This window comes from Microcaecilia unicolor, chromosome 8 (assembly GCF_901765095.1).
Source record: "Microcaecilia unicolor chromosome 8, aMicUni1.1, whole genome shotgun sequence".
NCBI classification, from domain to species: domain Eukaryota; kingdom Metazoa; phylum Chordata; class Amphibia; order Gymnophiona; family Siphonopidae; genus Microcaecilia; species Microcaecilia unicolor.
The window spans coordinates 206,041,011-206,066,645 of NC_044038.1; the positions used below are offsets into that span (position 1 = coordinate 206,041,011).

General features: G+C 42.2%; 1 protein-coding gene across 1 annotated transcript in view; it reads left to right on the forward strand.

Annotated features, from left to right (window-relative positions):
- Positions 1-25,635, forward strand: part of SYCP2 (synaptonemal complex protein 2) — a 244,855-nt gene that overhangs the window by 213,595 nt on the left and 5,625 nt on the right. The window contains 7 exon segments of the mRNA XM_030213454.1: positions 497-587; positions 2,020-2,202; positions 7,274-7,407; positions 7,965-8,059; positions 8,146-8,245; positions 22,015-22,073; positions 22,729-22,807. Coding sequence (XP_030069314.1) covers positions 497-587; positions 2,020-2,202; positions 7,274-7,407; positions 7,965-8,059; positions 8,146-8,245; positions 22,015-22,073; positions 22,729-22,807 — 741 coding nt within the window.

A 25,635-nucleotide genomic window follows, 5' to 3' on the forward strand; every position in this document is an offset into this window, starting at 1 on the left:
GGGCCTCAGGCCAGAGATGCTTCCTAGCTGAGACTGACAAATTACCTCACAGTTTGGGGAGAAAAAGAAAACTGTCACTTCTGGTACAGGTTTAAAAAAAACAACAACAATCGTCATCTGCTGGCCAACCAGGAGAAACATATATCATCAGCAAAACAACCAGGAGAAATACATGTCATCAGCAAAACAATACAGTTCATAGGCTCAGAAACCCACTGTTTTGTCACAACTCCATAATAGTACAGTACATCAGTAAAATGCAGCACACAATAAAACCCTAAAAATAAATGCATCAGTATATAAAACAAAAAAGACAATCTGGAACCATGGTTTAATTGACTCCACTGTTTTTGTACTTATCCCACATATCTATTAAAAAAAAAACCAAATCCACCAGTCTGTCTGTTGCTCCTACTCAATGAACTATGTTGTTGATCCCAGCAGTAAAAGGAAAAGAAATATTATCTAACTGGATATGTATGTATGTTTTCTGTAGAAAATCTCACCTTCATCCCGTGAATCCATATCTAGTGTGAATAAAGAACAACCATGGACCAAAATACCTGATAGTGACGTTCATGTGTCTGGTAGGTAAATAGAATTTACTTTGTGTGGTAATGTAAATTATTTAGGAAAGTAGCTTTTATTTGTTAACATTTGCAGTGAATATTTACTATCACGTTGTGATTATATAGATTTTCTGAAGATACTTCTCAAAGTCCCTTGTAAGAGACTCCTGCGGAAATTAAAATGGCATTTGATAGGAAACAAAGACTAGGACACAATGGTCAATTTTCTTAGTAGGAAAAGGTAAATAGTGGAGTGCATCAGTGATCTGTACTGGGATTGGTACTTTAACAAATTTATATATGATTAGAAAGGACATGACAAGTTAGATGAGTACATTTGCAGATGACACAGAAATGAATCAAAGTTACTTATCCCACCAGACCAGTCCAGATGCTTGGGTATGCCTTTTCCTACCAGCAGATGGAGACTGAGAACCACTGGGATACTACTACTACTACTACTAATAATAATAATAACTTCTATAGTGCTACAAGATATATGCAGCCCTGTAGTTAGACAACATAAGAGACAATCCCTGTTAGAGCTTACAATCTATTCAGGGTAGACAAATACTGGATTAGGGAGTACCATTTGGGAATGATTAAAACTTGTCTAAAGTTTACCTATGTATCTTTAATTGGTATAACCTGTTTGCACGGTGTAATTTTGATTTCAATAAAAAATGTTGAAACATAAAAAATAACATGTGTATAGAACAGGTGGATAAGGGGTTAAGAACTAAAAGCAGCCTCAAAAAGGTTGGCTTTTAGCCTGGATTTGAATAGGACAGAGATGGAGTATGATGTACCAACTCAGAAAGTCTATTCCAAGCACATGACTCAGTAAGTTGGAAGGAGAGGAGTCTGGTGGAGAACGGTACAGACAAAAGTAACTTAACTGATAAAGAGTTCCCAGTGAGGGGGCATAGAGAGAAATTAGAGAGGAGAATGAATGCATTTGTAGGTCATTGAACTCATCCTATAAGTATCCTGTGCAGTCCCTTAACAGTTCGTCTTCAGCATATACTATGTGAGGCATCCTGTGCATATGCAGCTGATTGATTAGCCCTAGTCTGGGTACGTGATTGTTGATTTGGTTCCCCCCCCCCCCCCCATTGACTATTAGAATAAAAAAAGATATCTAACGAGCAAGTTCAAGAATGTTATAAATATGCAAATAAGAGCAGGTCTGGTATTCTGTTTTATGTTTTGGTTTTTTGGGTGAGGTGATCATAACTAAAATAGCACTGGTGTTAAAATATTTATACCTAGTTCTAATATGTTGTATGCTGAAATTTTATAATATAGATGCCACACTTAAAACAAAAACATACCGGATAAACTGTTTATCCCCTTTAATTCCATGTTAACAGTGAAAACTGATAAAATGTGGCTGTGAAGTGCTGTTTTTTGCAATAGCAATTTTAATCTGTTGCTGTTAAATTTCAAGGGCCTTCTATGCGTATAAAAGATGCTGCTAACCTCAAGCGCATGTACAGGAATTGTAGTGAAAGTGATTCTGAGGAAAATGACATTGAGAGTCAAGAACAAAATAAAGCAGTAGACAGAAAAGCTGCACTTCATCCGCGAAAGTTGTTTAAAGCATCTAACAAGGAGAATGTCACTTACAGAGGTGAAGAGAAGCCAAGACTACATATGCTATACTTAAACCTATATAATTTTTATTTCACTAACTCCAATAGAATATTGTCCAAAGTGGATTACAGTTAAAGCATAACATATAAATATAACTTACAAATCATTATCCAACACAGGAAATATAGATGCTGATTTTCATATGTGATTTTGGTAGATATATCATTATGGAATTATATATAATTCTTACTTTATTCTCTATGAAAATGGCAAGTGAAAACACTAAAGGGCCCTTTTACTATGGTGTGGTTAGTTTTTGCACAGTGCAGTAAGTTTAACACCCTAAGTGCAAAGGCTGTGCGGTAGCTGTTGGGGGAGGGGGGTAGAAGGCATGTTCCTTGTCATTACTGCACAGGTTCTTTGCCATGTATTACTTATATGCAGTTATTGCAATTGCACTTACACCTCCCTTCCAGGAGAGGTAAGTGTACCTGTGTCAACTACACAAGTAACAGCACAGAAAATGCCTTTCCATAACTGCAGTTTGCAGTCCATGCCAATTCTCTGTCTATAACCCACCCAATTTTCACCCCTTCACAACATGCAATTAACAAACGAATTAACATACAGCACTTATCATGCTGTTAGTAAAAGGGCCTAAATCCTGACGTTCTTCATAGAGCCACAGTAGCATTAGCAAAGGTTTTCTCATCCTTTACCTTGAGTATTCTAGCACCCCTTCTGTCAACAGAAAAACATAATGTAGACACAAGGAATGCAGGGAACTAGTAACATTCTGCAAAATAAAAATCATTAGTTTCTAAAATTCTTGTGTGGAAGACTATGGAGAGTTTACCACAGAATGTGAGGAGGCTGACTCTGGACTGTACCTCACTCTTTTTTTTTTTTCTGTAGCTTGTGTGCTGATTTGTAGTGGCGAAGCATATGAGACTTATAAATAATTTTTACCACACTTCACTTATTTTTTAAAATTCATTTTTGAATAAAAGTGAGACCCATATTGATGGGAAAAGTAGTTGTACCCTCATTTAGAAGGATCCTGTAATAGTGAGTGGCAGTTTGTTTCACATCAATCTGTTCTCTGCCAGCTAGAATTCTGGTGTGGTGGATTTTAGTAATACTGGAACAGCAGCCAACCAATGAAAACTAGACTGAAATTTTAAGAAATGTTATTATGATAGTTATGGGATGTCCCACAGAAGTGCTTCTGTTTAAGAATGGTGAGCTTTTGCTGAAACTTGCATAGATTCAACCCTCATAAATTATATTTTCTGGAGAAAATTTTAACATAAGGGAATGGCATTTATATACTGTAGAGAGAGAGAGAGAAACTGTGCTCTGGTAAAACTACCTATGATCCTGCTACAATATCTCATGAATGAAGACTTGCAATAAACATCCTAAGAGAGAAAATTGTGCCTTCTGCTCATGTTTTTGAAAACGGCACAGAGTCCATATTTGGACTCATTGCTATGCAGAACCAGGAGGTCCGCTTTTAATATATAATATAATATTACCCCAAGTGAAATATGTTTTCATATGAGGAACTGTTCATTAGAGCCCGATTGAACCCAGAATTTATCTGCAACACAAATTGGCCACTCGGTTTCAGTAGAAACCAAAACCATAAACAGAATGCTGCCCAACCCCCCCCCCCCCCCATCCACCTGACACCGGTAGGCCCCCCCTTGAGCCCCCGTCTTTGGGGGGAGCAGGACCAACATGTACATAAGCCCATAATTATTGCCATATTGGGAAAGGCCAAAGGTCCATCAAGCCCAGCATCCTGTTTCCAACAGTGGCCAATCCAGGTCACAAATACCTGGCAAGATCCCAAAAAAGTACAAAACATTTTATACTGCTTATTCCAGAAATAGTGGATTTTCCCCAAGTCCATTTAATAATGGGCGACTTTGCCTTTAGGAAGCTGTACAAACCTTTTTTAAACTCCGCTAAGCTAACCGCCCTTACCACATTCTCTGGCAATGAATTCCAGAATTTAATTACATGTTGAGTGAAGAAACATTTTCTCCAATTTGTTTTAAATTTACTACATTGTAGCTTCATCGCATGTCCCCTAGTCCTAGTATTTTTGGAAAGCGTAAACATGCTTCACATCTACCCATTCAACTCCACTCATTATTTTATAGACCTCTGTCATATCTCCCCTCAGCCGCCTTTTCTCCAAGCTGAAGAGCCCTAGCCGTTTTAGCCTTTCCTCATAGGGAAGTCATCCCATCCCCTTTATCATTTTCATCACCCTTCTCTGTACCTTTTCTAATTCCATTATATCTTTTTTGAGATGCGGCGATCAGAATTGAACACAATATTCGAGATGCGGTTGCACCATGGAGCGATACAAAGGCATTATAACATCCTCATTTTGTTTTCAATTCCTTTCCTAATAATACCTAACATTCTATTTGCTTTCTTAGCCGCAGCAGCACACTGAGCAGGTTTCAACATATCATCAACGACGACACCCAGATCCCTTTCTTGGTCTGTGACTCCTAACGTGGAACCTTGCATGACGTAGCTATAATTCGGGTTCCTCTTTCCCACATGCATCACTTTGCACTTGCTCACATTAAACGTCATCTGCCATTTAGATGCCCAGTCTCCCAGTCTCGTAAGGTCCTCTTGTAATTTTTCACAATCCTCCCACAATGTAACGACTTTGAATAACTGTGTTATCAGCAAATTTAATTATCTCACTAGTTACTCCCATCTCTAGGTCATTTATAAATATGTTAAAAAGCAGCAGTCCCAGCACAGACCCCTGGGGAACCCCACTAACTACCCTTCTCCATTGAGAATACTGACCATTTAGCCCTACTCTCTGTTTTCTGTGTTTTAACCAGTTTTTAATTCACAATAGAACACTACCTCCTATCCCATGACTTTCCAATTTCCTCTGGAGTCTTTCATGCGGTACTTTGTCAAACGCCTTTTGAAAATCCAGATACACAATATCAACCGGCCCTGTGCACTGCTGCAATGGAAATGGCTGCCGAGACTTCCCATGGCAGCCTTGTGAGACTGGTTCCAACCACAAAGTGGCTGCAGGGACCGTCCATTGCAGTCTTGGCAGCCATTTCCATTGGAGCAGCGCATGGGGAAGGAACGAGTGGGGCTTGTTTGCCCCCCCGCAGAGGCCAGTAGATGAGGACTTCCTAAAGTAGGCCTGGGGTGCATTTTCAGCAGAAACATGAACCCAGATTTTGGGTCGATTCAAGTGCTGAAACTGAAATTTGGTCGGCCACATTGGTTAACACAATTTTGCCTTAATGGGGTCTGTGGTAGGTGAAAGTGAGGGAAAGAGTTTTAACAGCTTTTATTCAGGCCTTCTCTTTATGGAGATCTTTTACTAAGCTGCAGTAATCAGCTGGCAGTAAACGCCAAGACACCTATTATATTCCTATGGGCTTCTCAACTTTTACCGCCAGCTTTTTTTCTACTGCAAGTTAAAAACACTACAATGGCTTAGTAAAAGACCTCCTATATGCCTTATCTGTAGTAATAGTTGTAACATTTACATGGTGTATTCTGACTTAATGGTACTAATAAAAAGAACTATTTAAAAAAATGCAGAGCACATTTCGTGTACACCTTTTGTCCTGTGGACCTGAAAGCTAATCTTCAAATTGAAACGCCTCACAGAGATTCCTTTTGAAAATGTGGGTCCAGATGGCACCAAAGATACACAGGTTTGCGGCAGTTTCAAGCTTGGTGCCATAAAACACATGCAAGGTTGTCAAAATAAAATCCCCAGAAGTTGTCTGCCAGCTTTGCCTACCCTAGCTCCACCCCTTTATAACATGATGTCTAACAGTACTTCTAGAAGAAACAAAACAGCGAAGATGACTAACAAAAACAAAAAATATATAATAAAAACGTCAAAATTTGAAATTAATCATAAAATATGTATTTAAAAAATATGTATTTAAAAAAATCCATCAAAATCAAAAATTACATAAAAAAAGACGACACTTTGGATGTAAAAATGAAGAATCAACTTTATTAGCCAAACGGTAGCAGGGAGAAAGGGACTCGATACAGCTGTGTTTCGGCCGTACTGGCCTGCGTCAGGAGTTTATACAAATCAAAAAACAAACAATGTAAAACAAACAATAACGTATGGTCACGTAAAGAGACAATACAAATATATAAAAAATTGTACTATTACAAACGATATCTCAAACATGAGATAAAAGTCAAATTGACATAAAACCAACCACAGTGATAAAATAAACCTAATAAAGATCAGTCATAATTTAACTTCTACAAAAAAACATGTTCTAGGTATATTGTATGAATAATAAACCTAAAATTTTTCATTCAATTCCAGTGTACATACACAGGATTATGTGAAAATCTCTCTTTAAGATTATCCAACACATTGACAATAAAAATGACACCTGTCAATCATTAAAAACTCACAAATATAAAATCAATATACAATCTCAAGACCTAAGGTTAAATCAGATATTCACAAACAGTACTTCTACCCACAGAAAGGGAGAACAATTTTCAGCTAGGTACCTTGGTAAAACCAATGAAAAATTATCCTCTGTGAGGCTAATTTTATAACTGGGTGCTTAGCTCTGGAGGTCAAGGTGGCACCTGTTTTTAGCCTGTTTACAAAAACATATTGGTGCCTATGTGTCTTTATAAAATTAGCCTAGAAAGGCCATATAAATCATGGCTAAAATTTACACGTGATCGCACGCACATGATAATTTGTGAATGGCATTTTATTCATGTATACTGCCATATATGAGCAGAAATGTCTTTATAAAATTCCCCCTATATGTACTTCACCAGATAAGTCTCCCTGAATATCTTGATTGAAATGTTTCTGTGGTGTAAAAATTTTCTGTACAGTAGATAAATCAATCATTGTGTCTAAAGATATCGTCATGGGCCATTTTCTTTCAATAGTTAAAGCAAAGTAACTGATCTCCATTATACTTCATGAAGGTATACAGTACTCATCAACAGGATATGAGTATTTCGTGCTTGTGTATAAAATGTTGAATGACAGGGACATTTAATGCTAACCTATTATTTGACATACTATCTTGTAGTAGTATCGGAGAGTTTATCCACTATATCTGTGAATGACATCTGTCTTACTGAGGGAGATGCCTGGGAGGCAGGTAGCTCGGATGTGGGACTAGTATGCCAGAAAATCAGTGAAGAGTTTACAAGGAAAATTCAGGTAATGTACTGCATAAAGATAAATCATTCTTCTGTTTCTTTGTGCTTAGTAGAAAAATTGCATAATGCTGTTTACTGTTTTATAACGTAATGTTTACTTATAGATATCACTGCAATAAAAATCCTCATTTTCAGAAAATTTTGACAAAAAATACCATAAACACATGCGTGATTAAAATATCTAATTCTTTGTGTAGCACATATTTACCATTTTTTTGGGTGGAAGGGGGGAGTTTAACATGTTAGTTACCTTTAAGACGTGTTATTTTACTGTTAACACCAGTGGTAACTAGGACTCACTCATACAATGGGACCTGTGCTAAAATAGCATGACTTTGTAGTAAAGTAACATGTCTTAACAGTTACCCATATTGGTAACTATTCTCCTTAGTGAATTACTGTGTGGTTTTCTATTTTAAGTTACAGTACATGAGAATGTTGCAATTATCACATGTATACATAGTTAGAACTATGTAAGTTTTCTCAGCAGCTAGCTTAAGTATAGTGAAATTCATAAAAATAAGTAGTTCATCAAATAACTTGAATGTTGTTCTGCAGAACCGCTCAAGAAAACTGGACTGTTTTACCAAACAGTCCTTGAAATCAGCTCAGCAGCATTTGGCTTCAATGAGCATTCAGATCCATGAAAGCAGGTCAGTAGGGGAGCACACTGGTGAAATATTCCTACTCACATTATATACCACCTACTTTTTAAAACTAATCTGTTTGTTTCCAATAGGGTAAAACGTCTGGACAGCTTCCAGGTTACCATCTTGCAGGAGCTTCAAAATTTTGAGAAAGATGCACAGTTTTTGAAAAATATGGAGAAAGAATTTTCAGTATGTGTTTCTAAAATTATACTTTGCAACATAACTAATTTTTGCAGACACTATGACTCTTTAAGCCCCATTTTGCATAGGATATTTAGATGGAATTGGGGCATCCAGGGCATGATCGCATTTCCTCCAGTACTTAACAAATAGCTTGGCTGAACACGGAGCCGTTTGTAAAATACATATGGCAGTAGCAAATATACATGTATCGGTATGTATATTGGAAGCATTTATTTTATGAACCCAGGGGCATAGCTACCATTGAACAAGCCCGTCAAAATACCCAGGGCCACCCAATGGTAGGGGCCACATGAAGTTTTTTTGGGGAACCCTTAAACCGTGACAGTTCTATCAACAATTCTTGATTAAGTTTAATATCCTGTGCCACCACTAAGGGATTTACAGTAATATGTCAGCTTTGGGAAATGTGCATCTTCCTCTCCCTCCCCTCCTTGGACCCCATTACCTTGGGAGCAGTGGTGTTGCAGGTGGTCCATCTCAGTTTTTCTGCCCAGGGCCCATTCAGTCCTAGCTACACCATGGTATGAATCTACACATTCAGAAAAAGAGTGATATTATGTAGCTTCCACCAATTTTTGTCACTTTACATATAAGAGCCTTACTCAGACAATTCTATGTATAAGTGCAGCAAATTAAGAAGCAAAAGCCTGAAAGGCAAATATGTGTTTTAAAGATGATAGAAATTACCAGTGAGCACAGCACAATTGCTCCCTCTTTCCTTATCATCATCAGCAGACAAATCCAGAGACTTGTGATTATGGCCATCTACCAGCAGGTGGAGGTAGTGCACCAAAGTGCCACGTAGGATGGTATGCTCCTTTGTCAGTCAGTATTCTCTGTCTCCAGCATGCGGTGGACAGTCTCTTACAAGCTCCTGATTTCTTCTGCTTCTGTGACTCCTGTTCTGGGTTCCCTGGTTCAATTGAGCTAGATTTCTGCTTATGTGGCATTCTGGAGGAGAGGGGGTGTCTCTGCGCTCCTGCAACTGTCTGGATTCAGCCAACTTATCAGAGTTGGAATGTCTTTGGGTACAAGTACAGCTGGCAAAACTGTGAGTATGAACTTTCATTTTCCCCCTCTGATTGGGTTAGTGCACCTGCAGTGGTACACTATTTCTTTTTGAGCAGTCTGTGTTTTTGGGACAGTACTGTTGGGCCAGCATGGGAGCGCTTTTGGCGGGCTTTTTTACAATACCTCTCTTCAGTCGGTGGCAGCCATTTTGGTCACAGACTGCAATAATGGATTGCTCTTTCTCCTTTTTTGTCTTTGTAGCTTTCAGGCTGTTGTGATGCAGATGGCGCAGGTTCCCTTGATTGGCAGAGATTTTTTTGTCTGCCTTTGTGGTTTCGGGTCTCGGCTCTTTCTTGCATGGCAAATTCCTGCACGGAAGAAGCCTGGACCTTGCTGCTCCCAGGTCACTCTCGGCTTCTCAGCTGGCCTTGCAGCCTTTTCTTTGGCGGCTTTCTCCAGACTACTCTTCCTGGCTTTGTTTTCAGTCTGTAGTGCACGTCCCTTTTTTCCTGGGGGGGAGTGTATTTCCTTCTCACCTTGAGCTAGGGACCAACATTTCCTCACAGTTGCCTGTCCTGCTCTTTCAATGCATAAGCAGCCTTCAGCTTGTGTTTGCTGCCCTCTGCTGCGTTTACTCCAGGTACTTGATTGCAAATTTCTTGTTTTGGTAGCTGCCTCTTGGACAGTTTTTCTCCTTCCTGAGGCATGGCCATTTTTCTCCTCTCTGATACAGGAGCAGACCATGTCCACATGAGCATTTAGTGGCGCGCTGCTGCAGCAGCCGCCTTCGGGGCATATCGGTCATCCTGACAATGGCCTCCCTAAGGCGGTGATCCAGTGAGGCATCAGGAGCCTTTGACTCCCAGTTGTCTGACCTGTTTCTCAGTCCTTTGCAACATTGTTAGCCTTCAGTTCCTGACTGCATTCGCATACTTTGACTTCAGCATATGGTGGCATTTCCACCTCACAGCTAGCTCTTCCTTTAGCCATCTTGGGACTGTTCCGGCATGGGCAATCTCCCTTCAGATTATTTAGCTCTTGCACTGTTGGCCTTTAGACCGCTGTAGTCTTGCGGCTTGATGTAGGTGCCGGGTGGGATGCCCCCTGGATGCCTGGCAGGTTACAGTCTTCTGGGGGGTTTTTTTGCTGATCGGCGGAACACAGTTTGTGGTACCTTCACTGACCTCTTCATGGCTGCTGTTCTGGGACCCTCCTGTTGGGGAATATCCAGGGGTGTGCTGGTTAAATTTTAACAACAGGCTCTTTCTCCGGGACGTAGCCAGCTCTGCAGTTGGAAGAGCCAGGGGTGGCCGGGGGTGGGGTGGGGGAGCAACACTTACCTCTCTCTCCTCCCTCCCTTCGTGCGGGCACGATAGGCATACCTTTGCTGGCAGCCAATAAATGGACTGCCACCACTCCCAACGTCTTGCTCTGAGCAGCATGCTGGAATTTCTCTCACATGCTTGAGAAGTCCCAGCCTGCTGCCCAGAGCTGGAAACAAGGAGCGGGGAGCAGCAGTAGTCTATTTACTTGGCTCGCAGGGCTCAGCATCCCCATCAGCAAAATAAAATATAATTCAGCAGGGGGCCCAAGCCCACATTTTGGGAGCCGGTTGTTAAAGTAGCCATGGAGGGCCCTCTCTCTGTTGGGCAGGTGACGTGGTTGTGTCTTTTTGCTTCTTCAGGCACTCCTTCACTGTTAGCAACTCCAGCTGTGTTGGCCTCCAGCAGTTCCTGTGGCCATTGTTGGCCTCCAGCAGTTCCTGTGGCCATTGTTGGCCACAGGAACTGCCAAGCAGCTACTGCTGTGTGCTAAGCTGAAGCTGTCACTGCCTCACAGTGGTGGCTGCTTGGCTAGCTCATGGCTCTATGATATCGTCAGAATTCAGCTTTTTCATGGCTGTTGAGCTTCTTCCATTGTTACATGTGGAACGTAACTCCACTGTCTGTAAAGCACGGTTTCCCCTTTCCACATGCTGCGCTGCTCCAGTATTTGGCTGTAGAGCACAGTTCTGGCCACATCACTATATCTAGCGTGGTTCACTTATTCTTCACTGGTCCCAGTCTCAGTTTGGTTCTGTCTTGGGATGCCATTCTCACTTTCCTCTCTGTTGGTTGGAATGACTCCATATCTGAGTGGGGAGCAAACCTCTCCTTTTTTCTGTGTGGAATGCAGCCCTAGTCCTGACTCTGAATACGACTGTCTGTGCCTTGTGGCTTCAGCTCCTTTGTAGAGCACAGTTCCATTTCTGATGACTGGGCACAGCTACATCTTTGCCTAATAGGCTCAGCTCCATCGCTGCCTGTTGAGCTCTGCTTCATCTTTATGTGCTGAGCCTTGTATGCCGTGGATCCGTTGTTAGTGAAACCACGTTAAAGAAGCTAAGTATCTTTTTCAATATAATTAAAAAATGCAGGACCGATGACGATTTGATGCTACTTTAAAGAGCTTATCAGCTCAGGAAGACAAGCACATGACACTGATGGTCCATATATAAAAAGTAATTACTGTATGTTGCACATTGAATGTGGAAATTGCGTGCTTTGAATGCTCTGCCAGATGTATATTGAGGATTATAAGCTATATATGAAATGATTGATATGACTGTTGCTGGAACATTATTATTGTTGTTGAATCTATAGCTATGGGCACAGTGCCATCTCTGAATGTAGGGCACAACTTCATCTCTGACTGTAGAACATAGCTCCATATCTGAATATGGGGCACAATGCCATCTCTGAACACAGAGCACATCTCTGTCTCTGAATGCGGGGCACGGTCTGTCTGAGATAATCAGCAAGGCTTCATCTATGAATATTGATCATAGCACTATCTCAGGGTTCGGAGCATGGCTTCATCTCTGCTTCATCTGCATTGCTCTGGTACAGTTAGCACCATCTCTGTTTGTGGGGCATAGCTTCCTGTTTACCCAACTCCACCTTTGGGCACAAGGCGAGGTCTCGTTGCAGGAAATGGATCGCCTTCTTCCTCTGATTATGCCTCATAGCTTCATCCTTGGAGTTGTCCAAAGCTTCATCTCTGGATATATAGTTCAGTTTCATTTCTGATTACAGAGCATTTCTCCTTGTCTGGCTCTGGGGTGCAACTCTGTCTCTGTATTTGGGTGCAGCTGCATCTCTGGATAAGGAGCACTGCACCATTCATGGAGGTAGAAGTGCACCCAAATGTGTCCAAGCACGACAGCTTTGATGCTGTTTCATATCTGACTCTCGGACTGGTCTCGTCCTTGTCATCTGTGACTTTCCCCACTTTGGTGAAGAATCTGTTCTAGCTGGGGAGCACGCCTCTGGATTTCTGTAGTACATAACTCAGCCCTTTATGCGTGAAATGTCACTAACTGGTGTCATATTTCAGCTCATCCTATGTGTATAGGGTTCTGTTTGGCTCCGAACCTGGGGCATAGTGTTGTCATATCCTGGGCCTCAGCCCTATCATGCGACAGGATCCTCCCCATCTTACGTCAGAGTTCTCCTGTGTGCCTTCATGCTCAAGCTGGCTCCATCTCTGCATGGTCAGCATGACACCAGCTCAGCATGTTTTGCTTGGTTCCATTTCTAATTTGAAATCCTGACAGTACTGTGTTCAGATCCCTTATTCATGTTTCGGATTCAAGGGTAACTCTCAGCACATTTCCATTTCCATTAATCAGCCATTGCTTACTCCATTCTTCAGGAGGAAAATCATCCTGGGAGTTTCCATCTGGTGCTTTATATCATGGTTGCTGTAAGCTTTTCTGGTACCTTCAGGCCACCAATGAATGTCTGAGCGTAGTCTCCCTTCCTGATACTGGTGAGCCCCAGTTGGGGCAATGCACCATCATATGCAGCCATAGCTCGCTGGAGTCAGGTGTCGATTTGCTTGGGCATATGTCCTCCAGGCGCGTCTCCTCTTCATTCTAATCTATGAAGGGCCCCGACACACATTTTCCAGACCTTGTCTGGTTGATGGTTTTGGCTACGTCTACGGCATCCTTAGGCGTCAGTTCTTTCTGCGGCTGTATCTGGTTCCAGCCCTACTCATAGACTGCTTTGCTATATCCCACAAATCTCTGGATTTATCTGCTGCTGATAACAAAGAAGGAAAAATTGTCTGTCTTGATAATTTTCTTTCCTTTAGTCACAGCAGACGAATCCAGAGTCCCACCCTTTCATGTGGTACACACCCAGTTCAGTCTGTTTTTCTGCTTAGGTTTGTTGTGGTTGTCTCTGCATTGTTCTACTTGTTGACAGGTTTATGCCTCATTTCTGTGAGAAGGGAGAAATGTTTGCCATATAATTCCTTCTGCTTTGTTACGAGAAATACTGAATGACCAAGGAGCATACTGTCCTATGTGGTACTCTCTATATCCACCTGGTAGTAGATGGTCATAACCACAAGTCTCTGGATTCGTCTGCTTTGACTAAAGGAAAGAAAATTATCAGGTAAGACATAATTTTTCCATTTTTTATTTCAAGCCTTGGCCAAAACAAGCACTTTGATGAAACCTCTGCATTTCTTGGAGGGGTGCATAAGCCAAGATGGAAAGTGTTTTAAGTATATGTTTGTTTTTCATTGTAAAACAGAAAATACAGTTACAGTATTTTGGACTGTCCCAAGCTAATCTCCTTTAAATCTGTGCATTAGGGGCAACTATGTAAATAACAGCATTCTAAAATTTCCATTTACACTTGTAGGCAATGTACACCTTTAAATGCTGCTATTTACTTGTGTAGCTGCTGTACAAAACTTCCAAAATGAACCCTTATATGTTACTGTTTTATTGTAGATTAGTGTTGCTTTTGTGTCAGGACTTTCTAGGAATATATAGGTAGTAGTTTTGTGGCTTTGTAAATTTTGTTCTGAAATATGTTACATGTCTTCGAGGTATCACGGACTTCTTGCATGTCTTTAAGCCTATCTTTTGCTCCCTCTTTGATTCTGTTGATCATTATATAGAAGTAGAAAAGAACCACTGGATGGAAAACAAAACTGCTCTAACGAGCTGAGCTTTCACATTCTTTAAAAGCAGATCAGGGATACTGATCCACCTCTGCTCCATATTAATATTCATTTTACTTTTTGATCAATACCTTATGGCAGGGGTGGGAAACTAATCCAAGGAGAAAAGGGGGTCCACGCAACTTCCACAAGAACACCAAAGTCACAGCAACAAGGAGTGGAAGGGGCAATAGTTCCAAAAGATTCATGCAGACTATGAAGTCTTAAACATTCTGGAAACAGTTTATTGCCAAAATTGCACAAATAGTAATCCACAAAGATATGAGGAGGTAACCCAGGTGGCCCTACACGGGCCGCGTTTCAGTGCTAAGCCTCCCTCAGGGGGGAGAGAGAAGCCCGTAATGCTAAGTAGGAGCGGACTTTAAGTTCTTTGTTATACTCCATTTTTATTTAATTCACAAGTTGTGATGCTGACTGGTTTAACCTTTAGCAACCCCTGAGGTAGGCTTAGCGCTGAAACACGGCCCATGTAGGGTCACCTCCTCATATCTTTGTGGATTACTGTTTGTGTATTTTTGGCAATAAACTGTTTCCAGAATGTTTAAGAATTCATAGTCTGCCCGAGTCTTTTGGAACTATTGTCCCTTTCACCCGTTGTTGCTGTGACTTTGGTCTTTTTTAGGGCTGGGAAACTTCCTGTCCTCAGGGTCTGCACACCAGTTGGATTTTCAGGATATCCCCAATAAATATGTGTGAGCTAGATTTTCATGCACTGGTTTTAATATATGCAAATATATGGTCCTCAGTGGACTTGGAAGTTCCCCAGCCCTGCCTTACAAGTACAAGAACTGCAGAATATTCTTCATATGTCTTAGAATAGGACACATTCTTTTCCGAGGACAGGCAGGCTGTCCATATTCTCACATCTGGTGATGTCATCCAGCGGAGCCTGGTGCGGAAGCTGCCCAGCGTATATAGCGCTTAGAAATTTCTAGCGGCATCCCACCACACATGAGCGGTGCCTTCCCACCTGACACGCGAGCACAGGTTCCTTAGTCTGTTTTATTCCACGGAACTGAGAGGTCGCATTTTCATGGTGTCTCTTTAGCACATTTCCACAGAGATTTTTTTCAGTGCCTTCCTGTGTGGGTTTTCTGCCATTTCTCTCAATTTAATAGGTTTTTCCCCCATACCTTCCCCTTTATTTTAGTAGGTTTTTTTGCTCTTCAAGCTTTCTTTCTTTTTCACATGGCTCTTCAGGCCCATTTTAGGCCTGAGCATCAACCTTGATTTGAGCTTTGCCCTGTTTGACACTCAAGATTGAGGAATTTAATGTAGCCACAAATCTTTTCTTGATATCCAAGAAGTCCCCCGGTAGATTCTGAAGGTGCGTCCAATAAAGTCGGGTGATCTCTGCAATGGACCCGCACACTTGGTGTGGGTGCCTTGGACCTAACCATGAGCCTAACTCTTGTTCTTTTTCTTTAAAAATGCAGTTGAGGACACACAGGCACATCAGGTCCAGTATGAGAAACTGTTTGGCTCCTGTAAGGCAGATCCATCAACATCAATCTCAGTTGCTGCGCAGATTTCATCTACCACTTGGAGTACACCATCATCAGATGCTGATAGGTCCCGGAATCAGTCAGCATCGGACCCGACATCGAGGACGCACACAGGTTTGACATAATCCTCATTGGCACCAAGGGACCAAGATGCTGAGCGTCAAGGAAAGCCAAAGAAGTATAAGCATTGGTCCCTATCAAAGCACGGTGCTGGGAGCATCAGGGCATCGGCATCCCCTCAGTGACATCTCCCTCTCTTTGGAGGTGTTGGTGCACTAGTCTCCAAAGTAGCCAGGTTCCAGCTTCCAGTTTGGCACCAGCTGTTTCTCAGGCTGTCTCTGAACCAGCTCCCCAGCCTTTGTCCATGACTTCCTTCGAGGAGCTGGTGCAGATGTTTCTGCTGCACAGTGGTCAGGCACAGAGTGCGCTTGCACTAGCTGCAGCTCAGCCTCAACTCCTTCCTGAGACCCCTAGTCTGCCTGTGGAGCAGCCTTTGATGCTGGCACCTCAACAAATATTGACATCAATATTGACCCATGTGGGTAGCGCTCTCTACACTGGGGGCAGAAGCTTTCCCGGAGTCTGAGAGGTAGGGCTGTACCTTGGCACCCTCCAGGGGGTGGACATGGTTCCACTGAGCCAGGGCAGGAACAGACTCACTCTGCCTATATAGAGTATGGTGAGGAGTCGGACCTAGACTGCTCATGGGAGTCAGACTATGATCTACATTACTTCTCGGATGAAGGAGTCATATGGAGACTCTTCTAACCCCTCCCCACCTCAAGAAAGACATAAATCTCCACCTGAGAGTCTCATTCATAGTTTTTCTGAAGAAGATAACTTTGGCCATCCCATTTAAATTGGAGATGAAGAGCCTAGGGCAGAGATGTTATCTGTCTTGAACTATGAATCTCTACTAAGGAAGGGGTCACAGTCCTGTTGCACCCTATCCTTAAAGATGCACTGATGAAGAATTGGGTATCTCCTTTCTCAGTGCAGATAGTACCAAAAAAGGTGGTTACTCAGTATAGTATCCAGAAGGCTTCCGAATTCGAGAGGGCTCAGTTGCCTCACCAGTTTCTTGTGGTGGAGTCTGCTCTCAAACAAGCCAGGAGTTCCAAGACTCATGCCTCAGCTCCCCTGGGTCCAAGAAAGCAAAGGGGCAGACGGTCTGCAAACTACAAGACGTAAAATCAACAAAGCAGATCGTGATGAAAAAATGTAATTTATTAATAGATATATTAAAAATTATTAAAAATTATATACAGTACAGCCTGTATATATAATTTTTAATATATCTATTAATAAATTACATTTTTTCATCACGATCAGCTCCCCTGGGTTACAGAGGCTTGGACTCTGGATTCATTTGGGAAGAAGGTTTATCAGGCCTCTATGCTCATTAACTGTATCCAGACCTACCAGCTCTACAAGCGCCTATACTTGAAGTACGTTCAGTCTTGTGGACTCACTCCCTCAGGAGCATAACACAGAGCTTTGCCAGTTGGCCAAAAAACACCTGGAGTGCAGGACGTATCTGGCCAGGAGCACTTATGACATCTTTGATATTGCATCAGAACTCTGTGCTATGCGTCTGAGCATGTGTAGATTCTTGTAGCTCCATGTCTCTGACCTAGAACCAGGGGTTCAAGAAAGGTTATTTATTTATTGCATTTGTATCCCACATTTTCCCACCTATTTGCAGGCTCAATGTGGCTTACATGGTTTTGTTAACATAGTTAATCCTGGATGTCAGGTACAGTTATTAAAAGTTATAGAAAACAAAAGGTCCGAAGGATGAAGAAAAATGGAAAGCAATAGGGATGTGGTCACTGGATTAGATCACAAGGTCCTTGTAATGTGCCAAGGAGATAATCTTTTTGGAATCAAAGTAGAGTTGTTTGCAGGCCTCATCAAGAAATATACTGACACTATTCAGTCCCTCTCTCAGCAGCCTCCAGCTTTGTCCTCCTGTACTAGGATATCATCAAGTGGGCCTATATGGCGAACCTATTACTCTCAAAGGCGTAGGTTTCTGCCTCCTTCCCGCTCAACCCAGCAGCCTAGCCCCTATGCTCCTGGCCACATCCATCCTGTCCACAGAAGACCCAGCTCCCCAGTCAAAGCAAGGGACAAACTTTTGACTGGCTCCAGGACAGCATAGCTGCTATCCAAGTAACTGTCCCAGACTAATTACCGGTGGGAGGGAGGTTGAATTTTTACCAGCAAAGGTGGCCCCTCATAACCACCGACTGGTGGGTTCTTCAAATAATCCACCTTGGTTATGCACTTCGTTGGCATCAGAAACCACCAAATAGCCCACCGAGAACATCAGCTTTCAGCACAAACATGTACTTGTAGAGGAAATCTCCACCCTTCTACAGGCCAATGTGGTCAAACCGTGCCACCAGGGGAAGAAGGGAAGGCATTCTATTCCATGTACTTCTTGTGCCCAAAAAAGGGGGATTTCATCCCATTCTAGACCTAAAGGCCCTGAACAAATTCCTGTTCAAAGAAAAGTTCAGGATGATTTCCCTGGGCACCCTTCACCCCATGATTCAAGAACAAGATTGGCTAGGCTCTCTGAACTTAAAGGATGTCTATACCCACATTTCTATATTTCAGAGCCACAGAAAGTCTCTCAAATTTCGAGTATGGAAACACCACTACCAGTATTATGTTCTGCCTTTTGGCCTCATGTCAGCTCCCAGGATCTTCACCAAATGTTTATCAGTAGTTGCAGCATCACTATGCAGTCTGGGAATTTGTGTTTCCTTACCTGGACAATTTGCTGGTCAAGAACACGTCACAGGGAGTGCAAGAGTTAATGCGGAGAATTATTCTGGTGCTGGAGCTCTTAGGGATAATCATAAACTACCTCCGGTCCTATCTTCTCAAAACTCAATGATTGGAATACATAGGAGCCCTGCTCGATGCTGTGCAAGCTCGGACTTTTTTGCCCCTAGTGAGAGCAGGTGTCTTGATAGCGCTCACCTCGCAAGTACGAAGCAGCAAGCACGTCACAGCTGGAAGATGTTGAGATTGTTAGGCCATATGGCCTTCATGGTATATTTCACTCCCATGGCCCACCTCCATTTGAGATGTGCCTAATGGACTTTAGCTTCCCAGTAGTCTCAGGCTGCTGGGAACCTAGCAGTTCCTTCAGAGCTCATTCATTCCCTCCTCTGGTGGACAATTCAGACCAATTTGACTGTAGAACTCCCATTTCAAATTCTGCCTCCTCTAAAGGTGTTGATAATGGATGCATCCGGCTTGTAATGGGGGTGTATTGGGGGGGGCTCATGTGGATGGACTTCATACCCAAGGAGTATGGTCTGCTCAGGAGACAGATCTCCACATCAACCTCCTAAAGTTAAAGGCTTTCAGAGATTTATTTATTTGTTTGTAACATTTGTACCCCGCACTATCCCGCTCAATGCGGCTTACAGAACCAACATTATACTCATCCAAACTAACAATCAGGTTGCAGTGTATTATGTGAACAAGCAGTAGGATATGAGATCTTGCCCCTTATGTCAGGAGGCGGTACAGATGTTTCTGTGAGCCCTCTTTCATGGAATGGTACTATGAGCAACGTGCCTGGCTGGCAAGAACAACAGCCTGGTGGTCAGACTGAGCAGGGTAAATCAACCTCATGAGTGGTCTCTCAATATGGGAATAGCCGCAAGATCTTCCAAGAGTAGGGCACTCTCTTTGTGGATCTTTTCACCACTCATCTCAACAACAAGGTTCCTCAGTTCTGCTCCAGGCTCAGATCACACAGCAGACTAGCATCAGATGCCTTTCTCCTTCATTTGGGGGGGGGGGGGGGGGGGGTTCTTCTGTATGCATATCCTCTGATCCCTCTCATAGAGAAGACTTTGCTGAAACTCAGGCAAAATTGAGGAACGATGATACTAATCGCTCCATTCTGATCAAGACAGATCTGGTTTCCTCCATTTCTGGAGTTGTTCTCCGAAGAGCCTTGGAGGTTGGAGGATTTTCTGATCTTCATAACGCAGAATGAGGGGTCTCTTCTGCATCCCAGCCTCCAGTCCCTGGCGCTCACGGCCTGGATGTTGAGAGTGTAGAGTTTCAATCCTTAAATCTACCTGAGGGTGTCTCCATAATCTTGCTTCCTGAAAAGATTTTACTAAGAGCTGTTATTCTTTTAAATGGAGAAGGTTTGCTATCTGGTGTTAGGGCAAGGCCCTAGATACTCTCTCTTGCTCTACACAAAAAAATTGCTTGAATACCTCCTGCACCTCTCTGAGTCTGGTTTGAAAACCAGCTCTGTAAGAGTATATCTCAGTGCAATCAGTGCTTACCATTTTCTTGTATGGGGTAAGCCCATCTCTGTGCAGCCTCTAGTTCGATTCATGAGAGGTTTGCTGTTGACAGAGCCCCCCCCCCCGGTCAAACCTCCTGCAGTGTCATTCTAACCCAGCTGATGAAAGCTCCTTTTGAGCCACTTGACTCCTGTGATATAAAGTATTTGACTTGGAACGTTTTGTTTTTGGTGGCAGTTACTTCAGCTCGCAGAGTCAGTGAGCTTCAGGCTCTAGAAGCTGATCTACCTTACATGAAGTTTGACCACAACAGAGCAGTTCTTCACACACACCCTAAGTTCCTTCCTAAGGAGTCGGAGTTCCATCTTAACCAGTCCATTGTTTTTAAAAAAAAATTTCCCAAAGTTGCATATCCATCCTAGCAAAAGTGTATTGCATACCTTAGACTGCAAGCAAGCCTTAGCCTTCTAACTGGAGCGGTCTAAAGTCCATAGCTTTTTCTTTCTTTTGACCCAAGCAGGATGGGGGCAGCCATCGGCAAACACACTCTTTCCAATTGGTTAGCAAATTGCATCACCTTCACATATCATATTGGTAGCCCACTGGACGGCCTTTAAGATCTAGTCAGCAATCAGTACTGTCTATTCCAACATTACGTGCACTTCCATCTTTTACATTTCGGAAGGTAATGTTTAGCACAGTAGGACCTACACTCTGGAATAATTTACTAACTTCTTTACATACAGAATCTTCACTTTCCTTATTTAAAGTTCTACTTAAAACGCATTTGTTTCAGTCCACTTTTGATAGATAATTACATTTTCTTTTATCTGGTTTTTTTTTCACAATTAAATAGCTCTGCTGGACCACCTTAGCCTAAGCCCCTGGAAGATGCAGTGGGTACGCTAATTTTATTAATGTTTATTACCAACTTTGCTGTTAATTTAAGTATATTTTTATGTGTGTTATATTTACTCTGTAACGTACTAGTGCTATGTATTGACTATTTCATATGTAATTCGCTTTGATGGCACTGCCCTAAGCATTTCATCAAATAAAGACAACCTTGAACCTTAAACCCACTTGAGATCAGCCTCCATCGAGGAGGTTTGCAAGGCTGTGACATGGTTTTTGTTCCACCCATTCACATCTCACCACTGCCTTGAGCAGGATACTCAATGTGACAGCCAGTTCGGTCAGACAGTTCTGCAGAATTTGTTTGGTGTCTAGAATCCAACTCCTGTACCCTCCTAGGCCAGTTTTTGTTCTGTCCCAGGCTGCACCTTCACAACTAGCTTGTAGTTTAAGGTCTTGACATTTCGAGTCCCTATTGTCCTTGCATTGTTGTTTTCAGTGAGCCTGGTAGCTAGGGATTCCTAGATGTGAGAATACCGATGGCCTGCTTGTCCTCACAGAGAGCGGAGTTACCTGTAGCAGGTGTTCTCTGAGGACAACAGGCCATGTATTCTCACGTACTGTCCCACCTCCCCTAGGAGTTGTATTCCTTCAGCTATGTTATTCTACTGAGGAACCTGTGCTCCTGAATTGGGCGGGAAGGCACCTATGCAATCACAGTGGGACACTGTTAGTATTTTCTAATAACTATATACTCTCTACCTACTGCCTTTGGAAAACATCTGCTACAGGTGAATAACTTCACTTTTCCTATCCATTGTAGCATAGCTTGACTTTGTTATAAGGCATAAGACTGAAATCCATGATTGCCAAGATCCACCCAACAGTGCCTTAATTTGAGCTGCTCTTGCTATTTAAGGTTTGCTCTGCATTGTAATACATCTGACAAATATATAACACAGTGTAACACCACCTGAACAGCTCAAGATTCAAATTGGGATCATTTATTTTTTTACCTGTTAAGCAGTACTTCTTATTTTTAGTATTTACTATAGATAATTTTGTTCATTTTTAGAATGTTATGAAACAACAAATACATATGTTTTGTGCTTATCAGAGGAGTGAACAGCAGAGGTCAGTATAGTTTAATGTTTTTTTAATTATTGATCACGGTGAATTAAACTTTTATGCATGTCACCAAAAGACCCATCCTTTTCTTTCTTTCTTTCCTTCTTTTTTTTTTCCTTCTTTTTTTTTTCAAGACAATGGAGCAAATTTATGAGATTTGCTCTTATTTTTCTCAAGTGGAAAAGCTACTTCAGTTTTTCCCAGCATTTTTCACATTGAAAATGCTAAGACAGCAACATTGAGAAATATAGAAAAGTTTTGAATGAAAACTTTTCTCCTTTAATATGTGATTCTTTTTCCCCCAGAAATACTTCTGCAATGCTATGGTTATTATCATGTCTAGGTAAATAAGGGTGCTATGCTGACTTTCAGCCTCATTCCATGCAGGCTAAAGTTTAAAGAAAATGCGCGAATAAGATCAAAGGAGGGAATAGTAGATCATGAAACGGACAAGTTAATATTTTGCAAAAGATGACCATTTTGGTGGCATCTCTGGAAAGTGATTTCAGTGTTCATAGTGGTCTTCTCCCACTTTCTTTTTGTATACATTTTCTTAAAGAACACTATATAGAGAGATGTCATAATAGAAACTACTATTTCTTTATGTACTATTGTGTTTTATAATCAGTGAAAGATCTCTGTACACATTCCTTTATACTAGGATTCATCATCTTAAATCATCATTTGAAAAGAATATCTTCAACAGTATTGACTATGAGGAAAATATTTTTACATCAGAGGTATGCCATATGCCACTTTTATTTTTGGTCTTTATATATAAGAGTTCCTTTAGGCTTCTTCGAAGAAAGGGGTAGAGTAGACAACTGTAGTTATATGGTGTCTTTCAACCAACCAGGACTCTGCCAGTAGAGGTCCTCTGTCACAGAAACTATGATGTAGTATAATGCTTCATTATGATTGCATGAGGGATTGCACAGAAGCTGCAACTGAGTAACCACTGGCTTGGAAATATGTCGAGTAATAACAGTTGACATTGTTTAACTGAATAGTATATATGCAAATACCAGAGAATAGGCTGTTTATGCTTTCATTCTCCAAGAAATCTCTATATATCAAGCAGCAGTAGACACTCTTGCAGCCTCACAAATCCTAATTTAGTTTATTTCTCTTTCGGAAATTATGTGTGAGGCAAACAGGATAAAAAAGATGTCCCAGATGGGGGGAAAAAAATAATTTTCTAAAATGTTAGAAGTACATGTTAGGTTGTGTTACAACATTAGCTGAGAACACTTTCAGGTTGTTATAGGAATAGCGCGTTTATGTTCTTAAATCATTGTTTTGTAATTTGACATGTGTTTTCATAAATGTATATCTTTTCTATGTTATGTTTTTCAATACTCAGTAAAGACTTCTACAAATTAAAAAAATTTTAAAAATGTCCCAGAATCTTGCAGGTGAATAATTGAAAATTGTATCTATTCACGCTTGTATCTTTATGATTCTCCTGCAGCCTTTAAAAAAAAAGAAACACTGGTTACTAAAGGTTGGAAGACATAAGCAGATCCCATTATGTGACTTACACATTGGTCTCACTTTTAGTTCTAAATCTGATTTCAAAATTAAAGTTATTCATGATAAAACATTTAAGGGACCATAAATTGGGCCGTGGGGCAGATAAATTTGTTAAAATATTGTTGTTCTGTCTAGGCACAGAAAAAATACTATACTGAATGTATACCACTTCAGTAGCTTTTGCGCTTACAGGCGGTATGTAAGAGAAATAAATAAAAATAAACATTTGATATAGGAGTGTTTATATTTTAATTGTTTTAGCCTTGTTTTATTGGAATTTTTATAAACTGCCTTGAGCTTATTATTGGTTAAGTGGACAATAAAGGTCATTTTATAAGGGGTATGTACTTTAAGCAGTAAAATACATACACACTTGAGCATTATTTTAGCCATTTATTTATGGATGTGACCAGAATACTCATCAACACAAAAGTCCATGCTTTGATATGATGATTTATACTTTGCCAGTGGCTGTGTGCAGGGTTGAAGTTTGAGCAGAGGATGAGTGGAATACACATGTAGATTATAAAATGCTATAATTTACACTTGACAAATATTGATGTTTGGGGGGAGGGAAATGTAGCCACCTGCCATTATTTAAATGAAATTAACTGTTAGTAAATTACCCTGTTAGTTTCAGATACAAAACAAACTAACTAAGCTCTTCCATGGTGTCCCACAGATCAATCCAGAGACTTGTGGTTGTGTCCCTCTACCAGCAGGTGGAGATAGAGAGAACCTCTGAGGTTTGCTATATGTGGACCTGTGCAGCCAACTGAACCTCAGTATTCTCTATCTAGCAGGTGGAGGGACATCTCTATGCAGCTATGGTTTGATCTGGCTACTGGTGTCCTTTGGGCCTAGTTTAGCACAGACAGGGGTTGAGTGGCTGTTTGCAGGTTGTGGTGTACACCTAGTAGTGCTAGGTCCCTCCCGGTCTCCCCCTACCTTTCCTCCATCGCCAGGGGCTGTGGGCCTGATCCTGTGTTTCCTTTCTCTCCTGACTTAAAAAAAAAAAAAAAAGGTACGAGGCTTTGTTTTTGTTTAATCATACGGAGGAACTAGGGTTGCCATTTTTTGTCCTCATAAAAAGAGGACACTTGTCCCGCCCCATTTCACGCCCTCGCCCCGCCCCTTTTGCGCCATCGCCCCGCCCTTTCATGCTGTCGCCCCCTCTTCCCCCCATCACCTTCCCCTCCCCCCGTCACCTCCCCTCCCGTTACGCTACTATCCCTGGTGGTCTAGAGGTACCTCTTCGCTCGGGGCAGGAAAGAAAAAGCCCCTGCTTTCCTGCCCGGAGCGTTGCTGCTAGCTGCCCTGCTGCATCCTGTGCGATTCCGGCTCTCGGCGTTTCAAAATGGCCTCGTGAGACTTCAACTCTCGGCAGCCATTTTGAAACGCCGAGAGCCGGACTCGCACAGGATGCAGCAGGGCAGCTAGCAGCAGTGCTCCGGGCAGGAAAGAGGGGGCTCTTTCTTTCCTGCCCCGAGCAAAGAGGTACCTCTAGACCACCAGGGATAGTAGCGTGAGGGGAAGGGAGTCCCACGCCCACCTCCGCTCCCGCCAGCCAGCCCGTTTGTCCAGAAATCTGGACAATGGGCAGGCTGGCCAAATCCGTCCGGACTCCCGGACATGCCCTCAAAAAGAGGTCATGTCCGGGTAAATCCGGACGTATGGTAACCCTAGGAGGAACTAGACGTTTTGCTGAGTCAGTTTTGGGGCAAGCGTTTGCGGAGCATGTCAGTGCCTTCCGAGGCGGCTAGATGCTGCTACCGGTGTGGGGGCCGGAGAGCAGCATCGGGGGAGTGTGAGTCCTGCTGTCGTCAGCCCGCAACGGGTGTTCAGCGCGACAGGGGTACCCTCATGCGTCCGGTGAGTCGGAAGCGCAGGGGATAGTTTCGGCGGTTTCCTTGGGGCAGTTAGTGCATCGCGCTTTGGCGGGCGCCATTTTTTCCTTTCAGGCACGACCCGCTCCGCACATGGCGGTTGATAAACACGAGAGGTGCAACTCGCTTCTGTGGCACAGGCTCCGATG